The following is a 19435-nucleotide window of genomic DNA, read 5'->3' on the forward strand; positions in this document are numbered from 1 at the left end:
GTGGGATTCGATCCCGGGTCTCCAGGATCGCGCCCTGGGCCAAAGGCAGGTGCCGAACCGCTGTGCCACCCAGGGATCCCTCATCAAATTTTAAATTGCAAACTCTTGGGGTGCCTGGGTGGCTCAGTGATTGAGCATTTGCTTTTGGCTCAGGTCATGATCCCGGGATCCTGGGATCAAGTCCTGCATCAGACCTATTACAGGGAACCTGCTTCTCCCTCTATGTCTCTGCCTCTCTGTGTCTTTCATGAATAAATGAATATTTTTTTCAAAAATTGCAAACTCTTCAGGAGGTCCCTTCAGAGACATTGGTGAAATCTCTAAAAATCTGAATCATTTGGTATAAAATTAAATAGCTATCAAATCAGTTAGACCTTAAGCTACGTTTTATAGACTGTAAGATTGAAAAGATAGAATGTTGAGGTCCTGAAAGTCAAATAAAGATGATTCTGGATTGAAGGAGCTTTATCTTACCTGGATCCTGGTGAGTTGCTGCAAGCAAGGTGTTACATTCAAACAGGAATGTGCATGGGCCGCTCTCAAGCAGCCTTATGGATCTTGGCCAGAGTCAAGTTAACCCTCCAGACTTTGTTCCAGAACTCTTATCTGCAAATCAGCTTCAGCTCTTGGTTGAGGGGATTTCCTGAAGGGTTTCCATGGAGTCACACAGGTTTTGCGACAAACCCAGCTCCTGACCACTGTTGTGTTGGCTCTATTCTCCCATCTTTACCTAAGCACAGACCCCGTAACTGAGAAAGAGCTGTACTTGTAATTTTTCTATAAATTTAGGCATATTTCAAAACTTTAAATTAAAGATTTATAATATAGACTAGAGAAACATCATATATAGAATCCCAAAATGCTTTAATTTTATTCTGTAAGAAAAGCCATAAAGGCCACTGGATTAAAGGCCCGCTCCTTTACCTCAAAACTTTTTACCTACTAAATCCCAAGCCATGAAGGAATGGAAATGATGTTTGCCAGAGTGGCCACCTGACAATCAGTGCCTACTGCTTGTCATATCACAAATGGAAGGGAATGAGAAGGTAGTCCTTACTTTCATAAGCTTAAAATCCTTAATTAGAAAGATCCAAACCACCCATTATGTAAGACCAATCTTGGGAGACAATGATCAAAGAAAGCAAGAAAACGCAGTGTAGAAAAACACCAAAGGAATGCAAAAAGAAATAAGTGGGGTAAATCATGACATTATTTCCTGGAAATAGTGGATTTTGAGCCAAGTTTGAGATAAGAGGCTAAGTGTTCATGGGAGGGAAAGAAGGGCATTTTGGAAAGGATAGAAGTCATATTTGGCTATCAGTCTTGAATCTCTCTGCCTAACAATGCCCTTGGACATGTGTGATATATGTATTAGTATCATTGCACAGTAATAAGTCTTTGCAGTATGTTTTTTCATCTTTCATCTCAGCTAGTCCTCACGGCAATTTTTTGAGATAGGCAGAACAAGATTTGCTATCCCATTTGAAAGGTCAGGAAACTGAGGCTCAGAATGGTGTCATAACTTGCCAAAGATCACAAAGCAATGGTTAGGACCTCTGACTGCAGATCCTCAGGTTAGGCTTTTTTGTTTTTGTTTTTAAATATATCTGATCAAGAGATTGATCTTTTCAAAATATAACTCTGATAGGTCATATTTCTAATTGAAATTCTTTATTGGTGCCTTAGCACTTGTCAAATTGCAATTTTATATCTCTGTGTATGAAACACAAATTCCTGATCCTCCCCCAAATGTTTCTCCCAGTCTTCTTTCTTCTTCAACTAATGAAATTCCTGTTTTCCTGTTGTTCAGACAAAAAATCTTTGAAATATTTTTTTAAAGATTTATTTATTTATTTTAGAGAGACAGAGCATGTGCATGTCAGAGGGAGAGAATCTCAAGTAGACTCCCCACTGAGCCAAGAGCCTGATGTGGGGCTCCATCCCGTGATATGTGAGATCACAACCTGAGCCAAAACCAAGACTTGGAGGCTTAACCCACTGAGCCACCCAACTGCCCTAAAAACCCTTCAAGATATTCTTGACTCCATTCTCTCCTATCCCACATCAAGTTCATCAGCAAATCCTATTGGCTCTGCCTTCAAAATATTCCAAAATCTGACCATTCTTCATGACCTCAACCTTCATCTCCATTTTCATATTTTGCCTGAACTGTCAGTGCCTTACTGTCCCTTTGCCTTTGCCTGATGCCCCTAACACACTGTTCTCAAGGTAGTATGCAGATTACATCTAGTAGATATTCAGTATAAAACTGTTTGGTGAGTGGATAAATGAACACAGCTAAGGAAAGGATGTTATTTCTTTGAGGTTTGCCCTTTAATGTCTTTAGCCCTTATAAATTATAAATTGTAGTCAACATTTCTAAAGCTATCCCTAAATTCTCAAAATAAACTGGCTAGACAAGTGGCAAATTGAATCCTGATTTGCCACTTGTGGCAAAAACACAAAGGCTGTACATAAGCGTAGTGTCTACAACAGAGAATGTAAGTGTTCTGTCCAGAACAAGTTACAACTGCTACATGACTAGCTAAGTCACTTCTACCCTCTAAGCCTCAACTTCCTCATCTGTTAAGTATTGTTGTAAACCATACCCAGGTTCAAAAAAACAAGGGAACAAATACAGTATAAAGGAAATATAGTTTATTATTACAATAAATAGAAAAGTCTTAGGTATTATAGGAGATTGTAAGTTGGTTAGTAGAATATGGCTGTCAATGGGACTAATATAATCTTAGATATGTAAAGTTAAAACAAAGAATAGTAACAGTTCCCTGTCCAAGGCAGACCATAGCTAGATATTGACCAACTAGAGTATGTCCAGAGGAGACTGACATGAATGATAAAGGAATTGTCCAGGAAACCATATCATATATGGAATCTGGGAATGTGGACTCAGTATTACCTCATCCACAAAATAAGGACACTAGACCAGATCAGGGTTTTTCAAACGGAGTTTTACAAATCCCTAGATGTTCTACATATATACCTTACAAGGATCTCAGTGACAAGGTGAAGGAGCCAAAAGAATGTGGTTCTGGTCCTCTCATTCATGTTTCAACCAGATCAGCTCTACTCTTGCCTATTTTAGGTATAGGGCTCTTGGTAATAATGATAAAAATAGCTAACACCATTTGCCAAGCACTAAACCCTTTACATAGATTATTCCAATTATTCTTCATAACAATCTATGTCATAGGAACCATATTATTCCCATTTTACAGATAGGAAAACAGGTTTAAAGAGGTGAGGCAGGATGCTTGTGTGGCTCAGTCAGTTGGGTGGCTGCTGTGGGCTCAGGTCATGATCCCAGGGTCCTGGGACAGAGATCCGTGTTGGGCTCCCTGCTCAGTGAAGAGCTGCTTCTCCCTCTTCCTCTACCCCTCCCCATGCTCATGCTCTCTCTCTCTCTCAAATAAATAAATAAAATCTTTAAAAAATAAAGAGGGAGGCAACTTGCCCAAATAATAAGTATTAGAGTAGGGACTGAAATCCAAGCAGAGTCCGGAGCCTACTCTTGTTAGTCACTATACATATAATTTTTATTTGAACGAAAAGAATCTAATGCCTTAAAAATACTGAAAATTACTGAATTAGATGATCTTCAAGGAATATTGTAGATTTAAATTTCTATAATTCCACACTCAGCTTAGTAAAGGGATATAATAACCAGCCTCAAATATCTGAGATGTTTTATAGAAAAAAATAGGATTATTCCATGTAGCTCCAGAAAACAGAACTAAAACCAAAAGAAGAGGATAGAGTGGAGAGAAAGTTATAGGGAAAGAATATACATAAGAACTTTGTAGCAGAGCTGCCCAACAATGGGACAGATAGTGAGTGAACTCCATGGTCTTGGTAGTGTTCCACAATCAGAATGATCACATATGGGTACTGCTGGGGATGGAGATATTAGAGCTACAATTCCTGCTTTGTTTAGGAAGTGAACTAAATGACCTCAAAGGATTAGAAATGAGAGTCTCAAAACTCTCATACAGAGGTTCAAGGTATCAGACACTGAGGATCATTATCAGTGCACAATTTCTCTCATACCAAATCCAAGAAGGAAGGCTATCCTCAGCTGCATGCCTTTTGTACTTATAGTTGTAAATGTGAGACTGCCCTAAAGCAAGAACCCAGGCTCCCACCAGACTACCTGCTACCTTCAAGGGACAGGAAGCCACCACTGGGTTCCTCCCCTACCTCCAACCTTTCCCAGCTACCCTGTCACTGCAGTTCCCTTATATTTGTGACAGCAATTCTAAAGGTCAGTGCTAGAAGTAATTTGTTCATCCCCTATGGATTTACAGGTGGGAAAAAGAAAGTTCAGAAAAGGGCATTATCTAAAGCAATTCTCATTATTTACTAAACACACCGGTATAAGAAGACCTAGACACAAACTCATGAAGTTGACAGGAGCTAGTACACTCAATCAGGCTTCAAGACAGTCTCCATTTATTATATACTTATTAATTACATGTTAGCATATACAAAAATATTAATTTGTAACATGTGATTTATTATACATTTATTATTCATATCCCTACTTCTAAAAAGTGACTAGTGACTTGGACAATACAGCCTACTTGTCTCATTTTCACCACTTTAGGGAAGAATTCTTTAAGGTATCAAGGGTCATGAAACTCAGGAACAGCGGAGAGAGAAACAGATTAGAGAGCCACATTAGATGTGAAATCCTCCAGCTCTCCTCCACAATCAGTCCACCAGATTCAAATGGAGAAAGACTGTTCCTAGCAACAGTTATTTCCCCATATGCCTCTATTAGCATAAAGCTTAGGCCACCAGCACTAGTACTGCCCCAGACAAGGGAGCAGACTCTCTACCTTAGCCCTTTAACCCTAAACCTTCTAAAATTCCTCCTTTATTTCACCATTTCAAGAGAAGCCCAGCCCACCTACTGAGTCACCATAAAGTCCCTATAGGTTGAATTAGAACTTCTAAAAACCACTTCCTCTTCAGAGATAATCATAGACTCCTCAGCTATTAGAACCAGAAGGACCTTGCAGAGTATCTAGTTAATCCTCCACCAGTCACAAAAAGGGAAGGTGCAGAGAAGGGAAGAGATGGTCTGAGGCCATCTTCTTTTTCAAATGAGTGTTTTTCCATACCATGTATATTTTAATCAGTAAATATAGTATTGTGAAACCAGTGAAGGCATGGATGGAGGACAAAAAAGTCCTTCCCTTCCCTTCCCATATCACTAAAAGGAACTCCAGGACATGGACCTAGGTAATTAATAGAGTCCTTGGCTATGAATGCTAGGACAGTACAATGTAGGTCTGGCTTTCCATATCACCTTGACAATCTTTGCCCTATCAGAACATAGGCTTGTCTCACCTTTCCCTCTTCTCAAATATATATACACATACCTCACAGGTATCTGGAGAATTCTAAATATCATACTCTGGAATTCATACATGGGAGCAAACGGGATTCTGAAAGCAGAGTTTCTGTCCAAAGGTCACCCTAAAGTCATCTGCCTCTCTGGTTTCTAAGGAAGGATTAATTACAGCCAGAGCCTATAGAGAGATGACAATGATTCAGCTGAGGATAAAGGGTGAGATGGCACAGAGATGATGATAGCCAGGTGCAACCAAAAACAAACGGTGGAAGGAATGGACTGTAGTGTCTCTTTAACTACCCAGTCCCTACTCCTTGCACTACCCCTAACATCCTTCACTGATCCTTCATCCTTCACTTATCTCTCCCTGAATGTCTATTCCAGTAACTTTGTCACTGATCACTTTCTCACACATGTATACTAATGTATACTGTTAGCCCCTACTAACACCTCTACGGCCACACTAGGAGGAAGAAAGTACAGAGAGGTTGAAACCAGTTTTGTTTGGAGGGCAAATTTAGCCTTTGGATCAGATGAGCATGTACCTTTGAAAAAGGTAAAGTGTTATATAGACTATAAAGGGACTGTTGACTTTTCTCTCTCAACTTTCTGTCTCTCCATCATCTATCTATACATGCAGTTACCTATGTTGGTTTTCTTTCCTCCAAACCACTTTAAAATTTCATTTTTCTGTTCCATTCCCACTACCAGCATCCCAATTCAGGCACTTTTTCTGAATAACAAACTCCCAGCAATCTGGCTTCACATTTCCATTTCCATATGTATCCACATTAATCTTCTTAAACCCAGTTATGACCACATCATTCCCCTGCACTTAATCCTTCCATAGGTCTCAAAAAAAATAGTCAAAATCTTCCGTTCCTGGACCTCATCCACTGTTGAAGACAATCTTGATTCCTCTTTGTCTCATTCTCCAGACCCAATCCAAGCTAGCAAATTCCATGGGCTCTTCACTCAAAATAGATCCAGATTTTGACTACTTCTAACTACTTCAAAATACTACTATGGTATAAATCACCAACATTTCTCATTTAATTTCTAAATAGCCTCCTAATTGTCCTCCCTGCTTCTACTCTTGCCTTCTGTCTATTCTCAACACAAATGACAGAAAGATTTTAAATATACATCAAATGGTCATCACTTTTGTGCTCAGGATTGTCCAGGGGTTCCCTATTTCACTATAAATAAAACCCAAAAGTCTATATTGACTATCAAGGTCCTACATGGTCTAGTGACCGGTCGACCCCATTCCCAATACTCTTTCTCTAGTTCACACTGCTTCAGCTACACTAATTTCCCAGCTAGTCTTCAACCAAGCAGCAGCACACTCCTACCTCAGGGCTTTTACACTTGCTCTTCCATTACTTGGAATATTTCTCCTTCCCAACCCAACTATCTGCGTGATATACTCCATTTCCTTCCTAAATGTCTGCTCAAATGTCACTTTATTAGACAGTTCTTCCCTTATCAATCCCTACTCTTTGTTGTCATTCCCTTTTCCTTAATGCCACTCTGTAGTTTTCTATAGCACTTATTACTACCTGTCATATATTTATTGGCTTGTTTATTGTCTGTCTCCTCAAGCTGAAATATAAACTCCATGAAGGCATAGATATTGTTCAGAATAGTTCCTGATATGTAGTGAGTTCATAGTAAGTATTTATTGAATGAATTATTCCCTATATGTACTCTTTATTCCAGAAAAATTTGGTCTTCTTACTGTCCCAACATAATAGTAATGATGGCTAATATTTTTTTAGTGCTTTCAATGTGCCAGGAATTGGAAAACATCAGTTTGTTACACTATTCAATCAATAACTCCATGAGATGGAAACTTTTATCCACATGTCATAGTTGAGTACAAAATCATACAGCTATTTAGTGTCAGAAACAGGACTCAGATTAGGTTGACACCAAAACTTATTCTTCTAATTTTTATCATAATGCCTCCCTACATGCTTTATCCCTTCTGTAAACTATTTGTGTAAGTGGCTCTTTGCAATTTGGCCCATAATTGCTTTCCAGCTGATTTATATAGGCCTATTTGGTCTTCCAAACAGAATGTCAATTCTATGAGACCAAGATCTGGGCCACTGAAACATGGTAACACATTTTATCTTATATTTGTAAGCAAATTAACCTAATGTTAATTCAAATTAATTTCACTAATATGACAAATTTCTCTTTTCAACTGTCACAGCCTATTGTTGGATAACTAGAATAATGAAGCAGGATCATATGGTGAAAAGAATAGCTGACTAGGAGTGAGGATATCTGGAGATTAGTCTCAGCTCTGTCTCCAAGGAGGTATATAACCCTTAAGTAAATCATTTAGCCTCACTTTAATCTATCCATCTGTAAAGAGAACTGGCCTAGATGGAGTCTAAATGGTCACTTCAAGTTCTAAAAATACTATTATTCCATGAACACCTACAATGTCAATGTCAAGCCAAAAGTAAAAGGCCAAATTCTTCCTTAATAATGGTTCTATTTTGGTTCTAAGAGCACTATTTTATCTGTGCATTATTTCAGAACATGCCACAAAACAAGCAATGAGCTATAAATGTGGTTTGCTAATGCCACTAGAACTGTATAAATGACATAGTTTAGGTTGAAAGGAATGTAATACTGCAGCACCATAAGAAGTATATCAATTGTAGCAAATCACGGAAAAGATGTCACTTTAAAAAGCATTAACAGGGTGCCTATGTGGCTCAGTCAGTTAAGCAGCCGACTTCTGATTTCAGATCAAGTCATGATCTCAGCGTCCTGGGATCAAGCCCCATGTTGGGCTCCACACTTAGCCTACTTCAGGATTCTCTCTCTCCCTCTGCCCCTCCCTCTGCTGCTCACACACAGGCATACACACTCTCTCTCAAATAAATAAGTCTTTAAAAAAAAAGCATTAATAAAAATTAGAACAGGAAGAAGGTAGACTCCAAAACAAAAGACTGTAGAGGAAAAACAAGACTTCATAGAATGATATGATAGAGAGTTTGAAAAATATTGAGTACAACATAAAGGCAAATAAAATGGCAGGCAATTTTTAACTTCAGAGAAAACAAAAACCTATGCATAAAAAGAAATGCAATCATAATATATTACTCTTCTGTAAAGATTTGTTTTAAATTAACTTAAAAACAGAGCTAGGTAGATGAGAGAAAGAAGTTGGAGAAATACATAAGAACCAAATTCTCATCAATCATACTAGGAAGTCATACTTTTTAAAGTATGCAATATAAGCATATTATTTTAAAATATAGAGAAAAAAGGGAAAGAACCATAAATCTGGCCTATTTGCACTTTTTTATAACAAATGTGACTTTTTTGTAGCTTGGTTTTACTTTATTATCAACATAAAATAATTGAATAATAATGGCCTATGTAGTACTTGTCTCCCATTCCCTTACCTCTATTTCCATAATACCTAATATATGACTGACCATCCAATAATTTAAAAAGTTCTTGTTGGTTGAGTGGCCAATGTAAAAATGGGGTGAAGATGTCTTGTAGAGTTACAGAATTTTGCACTAGAAAAAAATTTAGAAATTATATAATCCAGTGCTTTCCTAATTGGTATTCCATGGAATTCTGCTTCTTGTAATGTTAATAGCACACCACAAAAAGTGTTTGGAGCTCAAATAAATTTGAGTAATCTCATGTATAAAAAAATTAATCAGGTGCCTTCACCGTAGGAATTCTTAGGAGGCTTTACTGTTAATATACACTGGGAATCCCATAAGGGCAACGTATTATGTAGTGTTTCTTGGACTTGTTTTATGAATGAAGCCCCTGCTAATATCTATAGTAAGGAACGGTTTCTGGAGCACTCTTTAGAAAACACTGATCTAGTCTACTACCCTCATTTTACAAATGGGGAAAGAGAGTCTCTCTAGATTTGTTCAGGTCTGGATAGCAGAGAAATTAGAAAGAAAGGCTTCAGGATTCTGCAGCAATCTCCAGTGCTTGAACAACTCTGGCCTATGTTTCCTCAGCCTTTCATCACGTACCTGAATTACTTCAAACTAGGAAACAATGTCAGACACAAGTATCTCCTTTATAGATCTTTAAAGATTTTTCTGATCCCTAAGGAACTTAGGAAGTGAACCCAAGTGTTAGCTGGAGCTCAAGCCATAAAGTCCCAGGAAAAGAGCTAAAGAAAGTTTCAACAAACATAAAAGGCTAAGTTTCAGTGGCAAAGTAACCCCAAATTGAGCAATGGCAATATGAATAGACCACTCACATTTGTAGTGTTTTCCAATAAGTATATAAATGCTTTTATAACATCATCTCATTTGATTCTCATAACAATCTAATGAAAAAAGACAAGGACGGAATTATCATCCCCATTTTATGGAAGAGGAAATGGACTCTCAGAGAGTTAAATGCCTTGCCTGTGTTATACAGCAAGCAAATGGGCTCACATTAGGGCTCATAACAATCTATCATACAAATTGGACAAATTTTGATTGAGTACCAGTTAACTCTTCCATAAAACATCCAAGCTGGGCAGCCCAGGCTGGTCCAGCAGTTTAGCACCGCCTTCAGCCTGGGGCCTGATCCTGGGGTCCCAGGATCAAGTCCCATGTTAGGCTCCCTGCATGGGGCTTGCTTCTCCCTCTGCCTGTGTGTGTGTGTGTGTGTGTCTCATGAATGAATAAATAAAATCTTAAAAAAAAGCAAACATCCAAGCTGTTCCTACTGGCTCACTTAAAAAGAAACAGATCAGAGGCACCTGTGTGGCTCAGTTGTTGAGTGTCAGCCTTTGGCTCGAGTTGTGGTCCCGGGGTCCTGGGATCGAGTCCCGCATCAGACTCCCTGCAGGGAGCCTGGTTCTCTCTCCACCTATGTCTCTGCCTCTCTTTCTGTGTCTCTTATGAATAAATAAATAAATAATCTTTAAAAAAGAAAAAAAGAGGGACTCCTAGGTGGCTCAGTGGCTGAGCATCTGCCTTTGGCTCAGGTGTGATCCTGGAGTCCTGGGATCAAGTCCTGCATCAGGTTCCCCATGGGGAGCCTGCTTCTCCCTCTGCTTATGTCTCTGCCTTTCTGTCTGTGTCTCTCATGAATAAATAAATAATCTTTAAAGAAAGAAAAAAGAAACAGATCAGTTCTCAAAGTGCTCGTGGGTGGTGGCAGAAACAACACCCCGATTACTGGAACTTTAAGGTCCTATTTGGGTTCAGTATAGTAATACCACCTAGAAGTTATGTTGCTGGAAGGAGGAGGTCTTAAAAAGTTCCCACTGTAAGGGGGCACCTGGGTGGCTGGGTAGGTTAAGCGACTGACTCTTGATGCCAGCTATCGGTTCCAGGGTAGTGCATTCAAGCCCTACATTAGACTCTGCTAGTGTAGAGCCCATTAAAAAAAAAAAGAAAAGTTGGGCAGCCTGGGTGGCTCAGCAGTTTAGCGCTGCCTTCAGCCCAGGGCCTTATCCTGGAGACCTGGGATCGATTCCCATATCGGGCTCCCTGCATGGAGCCTGCTTCTCCCTCTACCTGTGTCTCTGCCTCTCTCTCTCTCTCTCTCATGAATAAATAAATAAATTCTTTAAAAAAAAAAAAGTTGGGGCACCTGAGTGGCACAGTCAGTTAAGTGTCTGACTCTTGATTTCAGCTCAGGGCACGATCTCAAGGTTGTGAGATCAAGCCCTGCATCAGACTTTGTGCTCAGCATAGAGACTGCTTAAGTTTCTCCCTCTCTCTCTGCCCCTCCCCCACTGTGCTCATGGCTCACTCCCTCTCTAATAAATAACTAAATCTTAAAAAAAAAAAAAAAGTTCAGGGGTGCCTGGGTGGCTCAGTCAGTTGAGCCCTTGGGTCCTGGGATCAAGTTCCACATTGGGCTCCCTGCTGAGCAGGGAGCCTTTTTCTTGTCCCTCTGCCCCATACTCATGCTTGCTCACTCTCTCTCTCTAGTGCTCTTTCTCTCTCAAATAAGTAAAATCTTAAAAAAAAAAAAAAAAAAGGTCCCCCTGTGGAGGCACCATGATGTAGAGTTACCAGCAAGGAGTCAAACAGATTTGGGTTTGAACCCTGGCTCTACTACTTACTTACCCTCTTTATTCACTATTGTAACCCTCTGTGCTTCATGTCTTCACCTATATTACAAAGCTGCTGAAAGCTAATGTAAAGAATTAGAAGGATAGCATAGTGTCACAGTTATGAGTGTAAATTCTCTAACTCTACTACCTGGGTCTGAATCTCAGCCCTACTTCTTATTAGCTGTATGACTTTGGATAAGTCACTTAACACTTAGAATTTTTTTTTTTTAAGATTTGATTTATTTATTCATGAGAGACACACACAGAGAGAGGCGCAGAGACACAGGCAGAGGGAGAAGCAGGCTCCACGCAAGGAGACGTGGGACTCGATCCTGGATCCCCAGGATCACACCCCGGGCTGTAGGTGGCACCAAACCGCTGCGCCACCGGGGCTGCCCAACACTTAGAATTTATTTTCACATATGTAAAATGAGGAAAACAGTGCATTCTTGGTTGTTGTTAAGAATCAAATAAGGTATTTGTTAAGCATTTGAGCACAGTGTCTAACATTATAGGGGAATGTCATTGAAAAGATATGACCACTGATTTACCTGACAGACCCATGAGTTGGACCCGTAGGAGGCTTCTTACTCCCTTCCATGTCCTTGGAAGGTGCGTTCTACTTGCTTTTCCTGTTCCCAGAGGCTATTTCAAGGACAAAGCTTTGCAATGTGGTGATGTGGTGTTGAAAACACCTGCACAGTACTGAGCCCACTTAGGACCTCTTTACAGACTTTTAACATTTGGAGGGCAAGTGCAGCAATCCATTCATCTTACTGCTGCCCCAAAACAAGCCTTGTATATAAGTTTTCTTTGCTTATTAAAACTGCCACCTACCAACCTGGAGTGGCCTGCCTCTTTCTTCAGTCTCTCCCTGCCCTCTGTTTATGGGAGCTGGTTTCAAATTACACCTGGGAAACTCCAGAAAGAACTGTGAACTAAGAGGTACTACATAACTCACTCACAGACAATGATGACGACAGTGGTCCTGGTAGGGAAAATCTCAATATCCATTTCCTCCCAAAGCAAAATGAGAAAGAATGCTACTCAGTCCTGTTTGCTTCCATTTACCCTCTACCCTCTTTTCTCTCCAACTACAAACCAAGAATACTAGACTAGAAATCAGGACACTTGGTTCTGAATGTTGGTTCAGTCACATACTAGTTATGTGATTTTACGGAAGTCACTTAACTCACTTGAGGTATTTTTCCTCATCTGAAATTAACAATACCTTACTTACTCTTCCAGGTTGTTGCAAGCATCAAATAAGTTAATAGATTTTAAAGTACTTTGTGAACTGTGAAACACTATATAAATGTGAAGGGTGACTTTATCTGTCACAGACTTCAAGATAGATGTTTTTACCAGTAAAAAGCAACTTTATCTCCAAGTTTTTTCTCGTGGACAATTCGATCTAGTACGTTGTAGCAGATGTTAGTAGTTGCTCCTTTCATCCACTCGATGAAGATTTTTCCTTTAGTCACATCAAAATTGTACTGAAGGAATGGGCCAGGACACGAGGTCTTCCAGTAAAATTCCTTGGCAATGTCTCCCCAAAACTCTGCAACAGAGAAAGATTCTCAGACATATTTATCCTCAGATGGCTTACTAGTCTATGACAGGAATAAGTCACAACTTCTCTGCCCTCCACTCTAGGACTTACCACCTAGATCTCTCCTCTATCGTCTAATCTTATCACCTACTACTTTCCTAACCTACCTTCTATTCCCATGAGCTAAATCTTGACTCAAATTTCTTCCTTCCCTCCTCAAAACTGCCATTTCATTTTTCATCATCTTTTTAAAAATATTTTATTTATTTGTTTGACAGAGTGAGAGCACAAGCAGTTGAAGTGGCAGGCAGAAGGAGAGGGAGAAGCAGGTTCCCTGCTAAGCAAGAGGCCCAATGCGGGGCTCAATCCCAGGACCCTGGGATCATGACCCAAGCTAAAGGCAGCCACTTAACTGAGACACTGAGGTGCCCCCCATTTTTCATCATCTATTCAAATCATAGCCACCCAGTGCTATCATTGTGATAGCACTTAGTATATTGCTAGTATATCACTAGCTATACTAGCAAGTAGCTAGCTAGTATCACTAGCTACTGTGAATAGTAGCTTAGTATATTGTAGTCAATCAGTAAATTTTTTTAACAAATTAGTAAGTGAAAGGAAGAAATCCTTTACCCACAGAGTCTTCCAACATATGTAATATCTTTCTCTTAATTTGTTCACTCTCGGCAACTATTTAATGAATATCTCTTTCTCCTACTACCTCTTGCCCAAGTGTTACTTGCTATGTGCCAAATGTTGCTTTAAGCTTTTTATATGTATTATCTCATTTAGTCTTCACCACAACCAGAAGAGGTAGGCTTTATTTTCATCCTCATTTCATTGATTTAAAAGTCAAGGCTCAGGGATCCCTGGGTGGTGCAGCGGTTTGGCGCCTGCCTTTGGCCCAGGGTGCGATCCTGGAGACCCGGGATCGAGTCCCACGTCGGGCTCCCGGTGCATGGAGCCTGCCTCTCCCTCTGCCTGTGTCTCTGGCTCTGTATCTCCTTCTATCTCTCAAGAATAAATAAATAAAATCTTTAAAAAAAAAAAAAAAAGTCAAGGCTCAGAGAAATTAAATAATTTGCCCTAGGTTAAACAGTTACAAAGTCAAGATGTGAACTGCCCTGAGGATGATAATTTTGCTAAAATCTAAAAGACAAATAAGAATTTTTCTTCATTTCCTCACCACAAACAGAGTCCCATTGGATAGAAAGGAACCATGGGTATGTGTTAAAAGAAACTCTTTGAGGCTGAAGTACTAAGAGTAAGAGAAAGAATAGCAGGAATTGATGCACAAACTAGGAAGATCATGCAATCCTTCTGGGCATGATAAGGAATTTGATATTTATCCTAAGAGGAATGGAAAGCCATTGTAGGATTTCAAGGAGAGGGACATGATCAGATTAATAATCTTAAAATATTCCCCTGGCTGTTCTGGAGACAATGTATTCGACAGGTAAAACATGTAATTGCAGAGTACTTAGGATATTGTCAGTACAAAATCAGGAGCTAGAAGGGAAGGAGAGACACACTTAGAATCATAAGAATGAAAGGAACTTTAGAGATTATCACCCTTTCATTTCACCAATAACAAACCAAATTCATAGAGGCAAGTAAAGTGACTTGCTCAAGGTTACGTGATTCAGTTTATACAATCTACTTGGAAAGATAAGACTAACACATGAAATACTTTAGAACATGCAAGACAGGATATAGTTGAAACCTAAATCACATGGTGTACAACTTGCAAACAATTTAAGGAATCCAAATTAAATCCAACCTAAGGTGCCATTATATACCTATAAAACTAGCAAAGAACTTTAAAAAAAGATTAAAAAAAAAAAAGAGTGGTGGGGCTTAGCAGTTTAGCGCCACCTTTGGCCCAGGGTGAAGGGTGATCCTGGAGACCCAGGATCGAGTCCCATGTCAGGCTCCCTGCATGGAGCCTGCTTCTCCCTCTGCCTCTCCCTCTCTCTCTCTCTCTCTCTCTCTCTCTCTCTCTGTCTCTAATAAATAAATAAATAAATAAAATCTTAAAAAAAAAAAAAGAGTGGCACTGTAAAAGAGATACTCTTTTTTTTTTTTTTTTTTATTTATGATAGTCACACAGAGAGAGAGAGAGAGAGGCAGAGACACAGGCAGAGGGAGAAGCAGGCTCCATGCACCGGGAGCCCGACGTGGGACTCGATCCTGGGTCTCCAGGATCGCGCCCTGGGCCAAAGGCAGGCGCCAAACCGCTGTGCCACCCAGGGATCCCAAAAGAGATACTCTTATATGATAATGGCATTGTAAGAAATTGTCATAATCTTACTGGATACCAGAGCAATGACTAATGAGAGCCATAAAACTTTTTATATCCTTTCATCTGCTAACTTAATTTTGGGGAACACACTACAAAAAAAAATGTCAAAGAAAAAATGAAGTGATTGCTAAAGAGATGTTTAAAGTAACACTATAACATTGAAATTGGAAACAACCCAGGAGCCCAACAATTAAAAAAAAAAAACTGATAAAAACTAGTAATACTACTAGTAGTATCACAGAATACTAAATGGCCACTAAAGAGAGGGAAAATGGGAGGTGGCATTTTAGTGAATACCATTCCTGTACCAGTCATGGAGCTAATCTCATTGAATCTTTTTTTCAAAAAGATTTTATTTTTAAATAATCTCTACATCCAAGGTATCTCACACTCAAAACCCTGAGATCAAGAGTTGCATGCTCTACTGAGCGAGCCAGTCCAACGCCCCTCATTAAATCTTTTTTTTAACATTAAAACACTCATAATTGGATCCCTGGGTGGCGCAGCGGTTTGGCGCCTGCCTTTAGCCCAGGGCACGATCCTGGAGACCCGGGATCGAGTCCCACGTCAGGCTCCCGGTGCATGGGGCCTGCTTCTCCCTCTGCCTATGTCTCTGCCTCTCTCTCTCTCTCTCTGTGTGACTATCATAAATAAATTTTAAAAATTAAAAAAAAAACACTCATAATTGAAGAATTTTTATTTCATGTACAATGAGTTAGCATGAAGGTAGGTATCTTGGATATCTGTCGGTAAGGTAGGTATCTTGGATGACCCATTCAAAGTTTGCCTAATCCAATTTAATTAAGTCTGTATCCCTCACATATAAACAGAAACACTCACTGGCAGCCCATATTAAGGCTGTATTTCCCAATTAGACCACGCTGGTTTGAGCACAGGTGGCAAGAAGGAGAACCCTGGCCAAACCTCCTACGATGGCTCCAGGAGAGCTGCTGGTGACCCATCTTGCTCTCAGATGCAATGAAGCAAAAGGCCTCAATGAATCTTTATATGGCCCTATGAAGTACACATTAATTATCCTACTCTTATGAGAAAACCAAAGAAAACCAAAGCTCAGGAAACATAGGAAACTCTCCCAAGGACCACATAGCTAGAAACCAGTATACACAATCAGGTCGGTTGTTACAACTACATCAAGTACATGTATATACTCAAAAACATTTTTAAGTGATAATAGGCACAGATTAGCTAAAACTATTTATGAACCACATTTATGTGTATCAATAAGAATGAAGAAAACTGAGTATTATGAGCACTTAGTTTTGTTTTGGAGGGTTTTGTTTTGTTGGAGGTGTTGAAATCTGGAGGTTTTGCTGACACATATTCTAACTACAGAAGAAGTTCAGAAGATTAAAAGATGAGCATGGACTGAATGATCAGGGAGTTGTGTAGACTTGGTGGAATTTGACTAGGTAGAGAGGAGCAGAAAGAAATTGGCAAAGGCAAGGAGATAGGAAAAAAACTTTTGTGTATCCAGTATATCAATGAGAATGACTTGTCTAGAATAAAGGGTGTGGTAGGGAATAGCAAGAGGTAAGAATAGAGAAGTGAGGTAAAGCTAATTATCCAGACCTTGAAAGAAAGGCAGAATTTTAATCTGAAATTGGAGGAACCATGGAACTTGGAAGTTTTTGAAGTGACATATGAAAGTAGTATTTCCAGAATATCAATCTAATAGTTTTTATTTTAGATAACTCTAAAGAGAGATTGAAGGTGGGTGAGCCCAGGGGACAGGAGAACCAATTAGGAGGCTGTTTCCTTGAATTAAAAGGTAATCAGAGACATTTTGAAAGAGTATTTAACAGAATTTTGTGAAATTCTGTCTGTTCAGACTGTGGGGTCAGGGAAAAAGAAGAGTATAGCTATCAGGAGTATAGATTCTGTAGTCCAGACTACCTTAGTTCAAATCCCAGATCCACTGCTATGTAGCTTTGTGACCTTGTGCAAGTTAACCTCCCGATGCTTGTTTTCTTCTTTATATAACGGGGATATCAGTCTCTACATCAAATCAAACAGGATGTGTGCTGAGTATGCAGTAAATAATCTTAAATGAGATATGTAGATAGAAAAGAATCTATCTATGGTTGATAGATCTTTTTAGAGGAGAAGATGATGAAAGAGATTTAGTTTGGGATACTGCCATTGACAGGGATTAGAAAATTAAGGTGAAAGCAGATTTGGGAGAGAAAATTGGTAAATCCCAGTCACAGTCATGTTAAATATGGTCTAACATCAAGGTGTGTGAATAAAATGGTCTACAGACCTATGAAATTTGGGATCAGCGCATAAGTGGGATCCTGGGCACAGGGCTAAATATATAGAAGTTATTATTATAGAAATAGACGTAAAACAAATGAACTCATGATGGGGAAAAAATATAGAGAAGGAAGAGAAGTGAAAACAGGTCTGAGGATTCAAACTTGGACACTGCCTGTAACAGTCAACCACTCTACCCTTGATTCAATCCTGTCTTGCACTACTCAGTAATTGTTTTGTCCACGTTGTTCTTATTGTTATCACACCACCATTTATTGAATGCCTACTGTGCATCAGGCACTCAATAACGTAACACTCATCACCTGTTTTAGACCTCAAACAAACCTAGAGGCAAGTATTATCTGCATCTTGCAGACAAGAAAAGGAATCACAGGTTTAAAACTCTGCTTAAGACCACACAGTGAATGAGCGGTAGACACAGGATCTAAATCTAGATTTTTCTGGGTTTGATTCATTGCCCACGCTCATCCCACTATCAAACACAGTGCTGCCTCCCAACTCCTTGACCCCTTACCCAGACTGAGGGCAAGAGCAAAGAATTTTCCTCACACATTCTTTTTTTTTTTTTTTCCTCACACATTCTTAAAGACAGAGGCCTATCTCAAAATTTCTGAGTTATGAAAATCCCAGCCTAACTTCTTTTTTTTAAACGTGGCATTTTAGTGACTTGTTCAGTCTGACGTTGCGTAATTTTCACTGGGATTTATGAAACATGAAAAACAGATCTGGGACTCCGTTACTAATTTGGGGGACCCCAAGATGGGAACCAGACCGGCTACTGACCCTCAACAGCTGAGACTAAGTCACAGGGTGAAAGGTGTGAGGAGGCAACAGTTGAATTGGCGTGCAAGTGAGCAAAGAAAGTTGTGTTGGCTCTTCTTCCCTCAAGGCGCCCCTTCACCTCTGAGAACCCATCCTCTCATGTTTGGAACTCTCCTTTTTTCATGGAACTTTCGCTCTCCTCAAGGAAGCCCCATCTCCTCACGAAATTTCCAAGTTGCCAAGGAACTCAACTCCTAGAGAACCCTCAGCTCCTCACAGAACCCTCCTCCTCCCCACAGAAGCCCCGTGTCCTCCCGGAACTCCTTTTCTATCTTCTCCAAGAACCTCCTCATCTCTTCACGGAGTTGGGAAATCCCAACTCCGCCAAGGAACCCCTATCTCCACACGAAACCCTCGTTCCCCACGCCAAGCGCCCATTTCCTCACTCGTCTGGAAACCCCCACTTCTCCCCTCACTGACCCTGCCCAGGGCCGTCCGGGCCCCGCCTCACCTCGCGGCTGCTCCACCGAGCGCCGGTGCAGCTCGCGGTAGCGCTGCAGCGACGGGACGTGCGCGGAACGACTGACCTCGGGCGGCGGAGACCAACTCCGCACCCTGTTCCGAGTTCCAGCCTCCTCCCGCTCCCCGCTCCCGCTGCCGCTCCGGCTCCGCTCCTCCGGAAGCCCCATAGCGTCAAGCTCCAAGCGCTTTAAGAGCCTTCACTGTCGCTCCGAGCGCCTGGGCGAGGAAAACAGGCTGGCCGAGGGGCGGGGCCTTATGCGAGAAGGAGAGACCTGGCGGGCGGGGGCGGGGCGGAGGCAGACCCGGCAGTGGACGGCTTGGAGGGGCGGAGCCACGCCCGATATGGGCGGGACCAGGGCTAGCAAAGACACCGATAGGGAGAAGTCGAATATTGCTTGAGGGCTAGGGGCGGGGCTGACTGCGGAAGGGGTGGAGCCGTAGAGTGAGCAGAAGGGGCGGAGCCGGGAGTGACAAGAGAGGTGGAATTTTGGAGTGACAGTGGAGGGGAAGGGCCAGGCGTGACAGTAGAGGAGGTGGGTCCTCTCGTCATGGAGTGACGGG

General features: G+C 40.7%; 1 protein-coding gene across 3 annotated transcripts in view; it reads right to left on the minus strand.

Annotated features, from left to right (window-relative positions):
- ACSS2 (acyl-CoA synthetase short chain family member 2) overlaps nt 1–19122 on the minus strand; it is a 46002-nt gene extending 26880 nt beyond the window's left edge. For 2 of the 3 annotated variants that reach the window (XM_041732914.1, XM_041732913.1), the window contains exons 1-2: nt 18864–19122; nt 12807–13002 (exon numbers count right to left, since the gene is read on the minus strand). In XM_041732914.1, coding sequence (XP_041588848.1) covers nt 12807–13002; nt 18864–19041 — 374 coding nt within the window. In that variant the 5' untranslated portion in view covers nt 19042–19122. The remainder of the gene's footprint in view (nt 1–12806; nt 13003–18863) is intronic. The other variant, XM_041732915.1, reaches the window with a different exon arrangement.
- Between the last annotated feature and the right edge of the window lie 313 nt (nt 19123–19435).

This window comes from Vulpes lagopus, chromosome 18 (assembly GCF_018345385.1).
Source record: "Vulpes lagopus strain Blue_001 chromosome 18, ASM1834538v1, whole genome shotgun sequence".
In the NCBI taxonomy this organism is placed as follows: Eukaryota; Metazoa; Chordata; class Mammalia; order Carnivora; family Canidae; genus Vulpes; species Vulpes lagopus.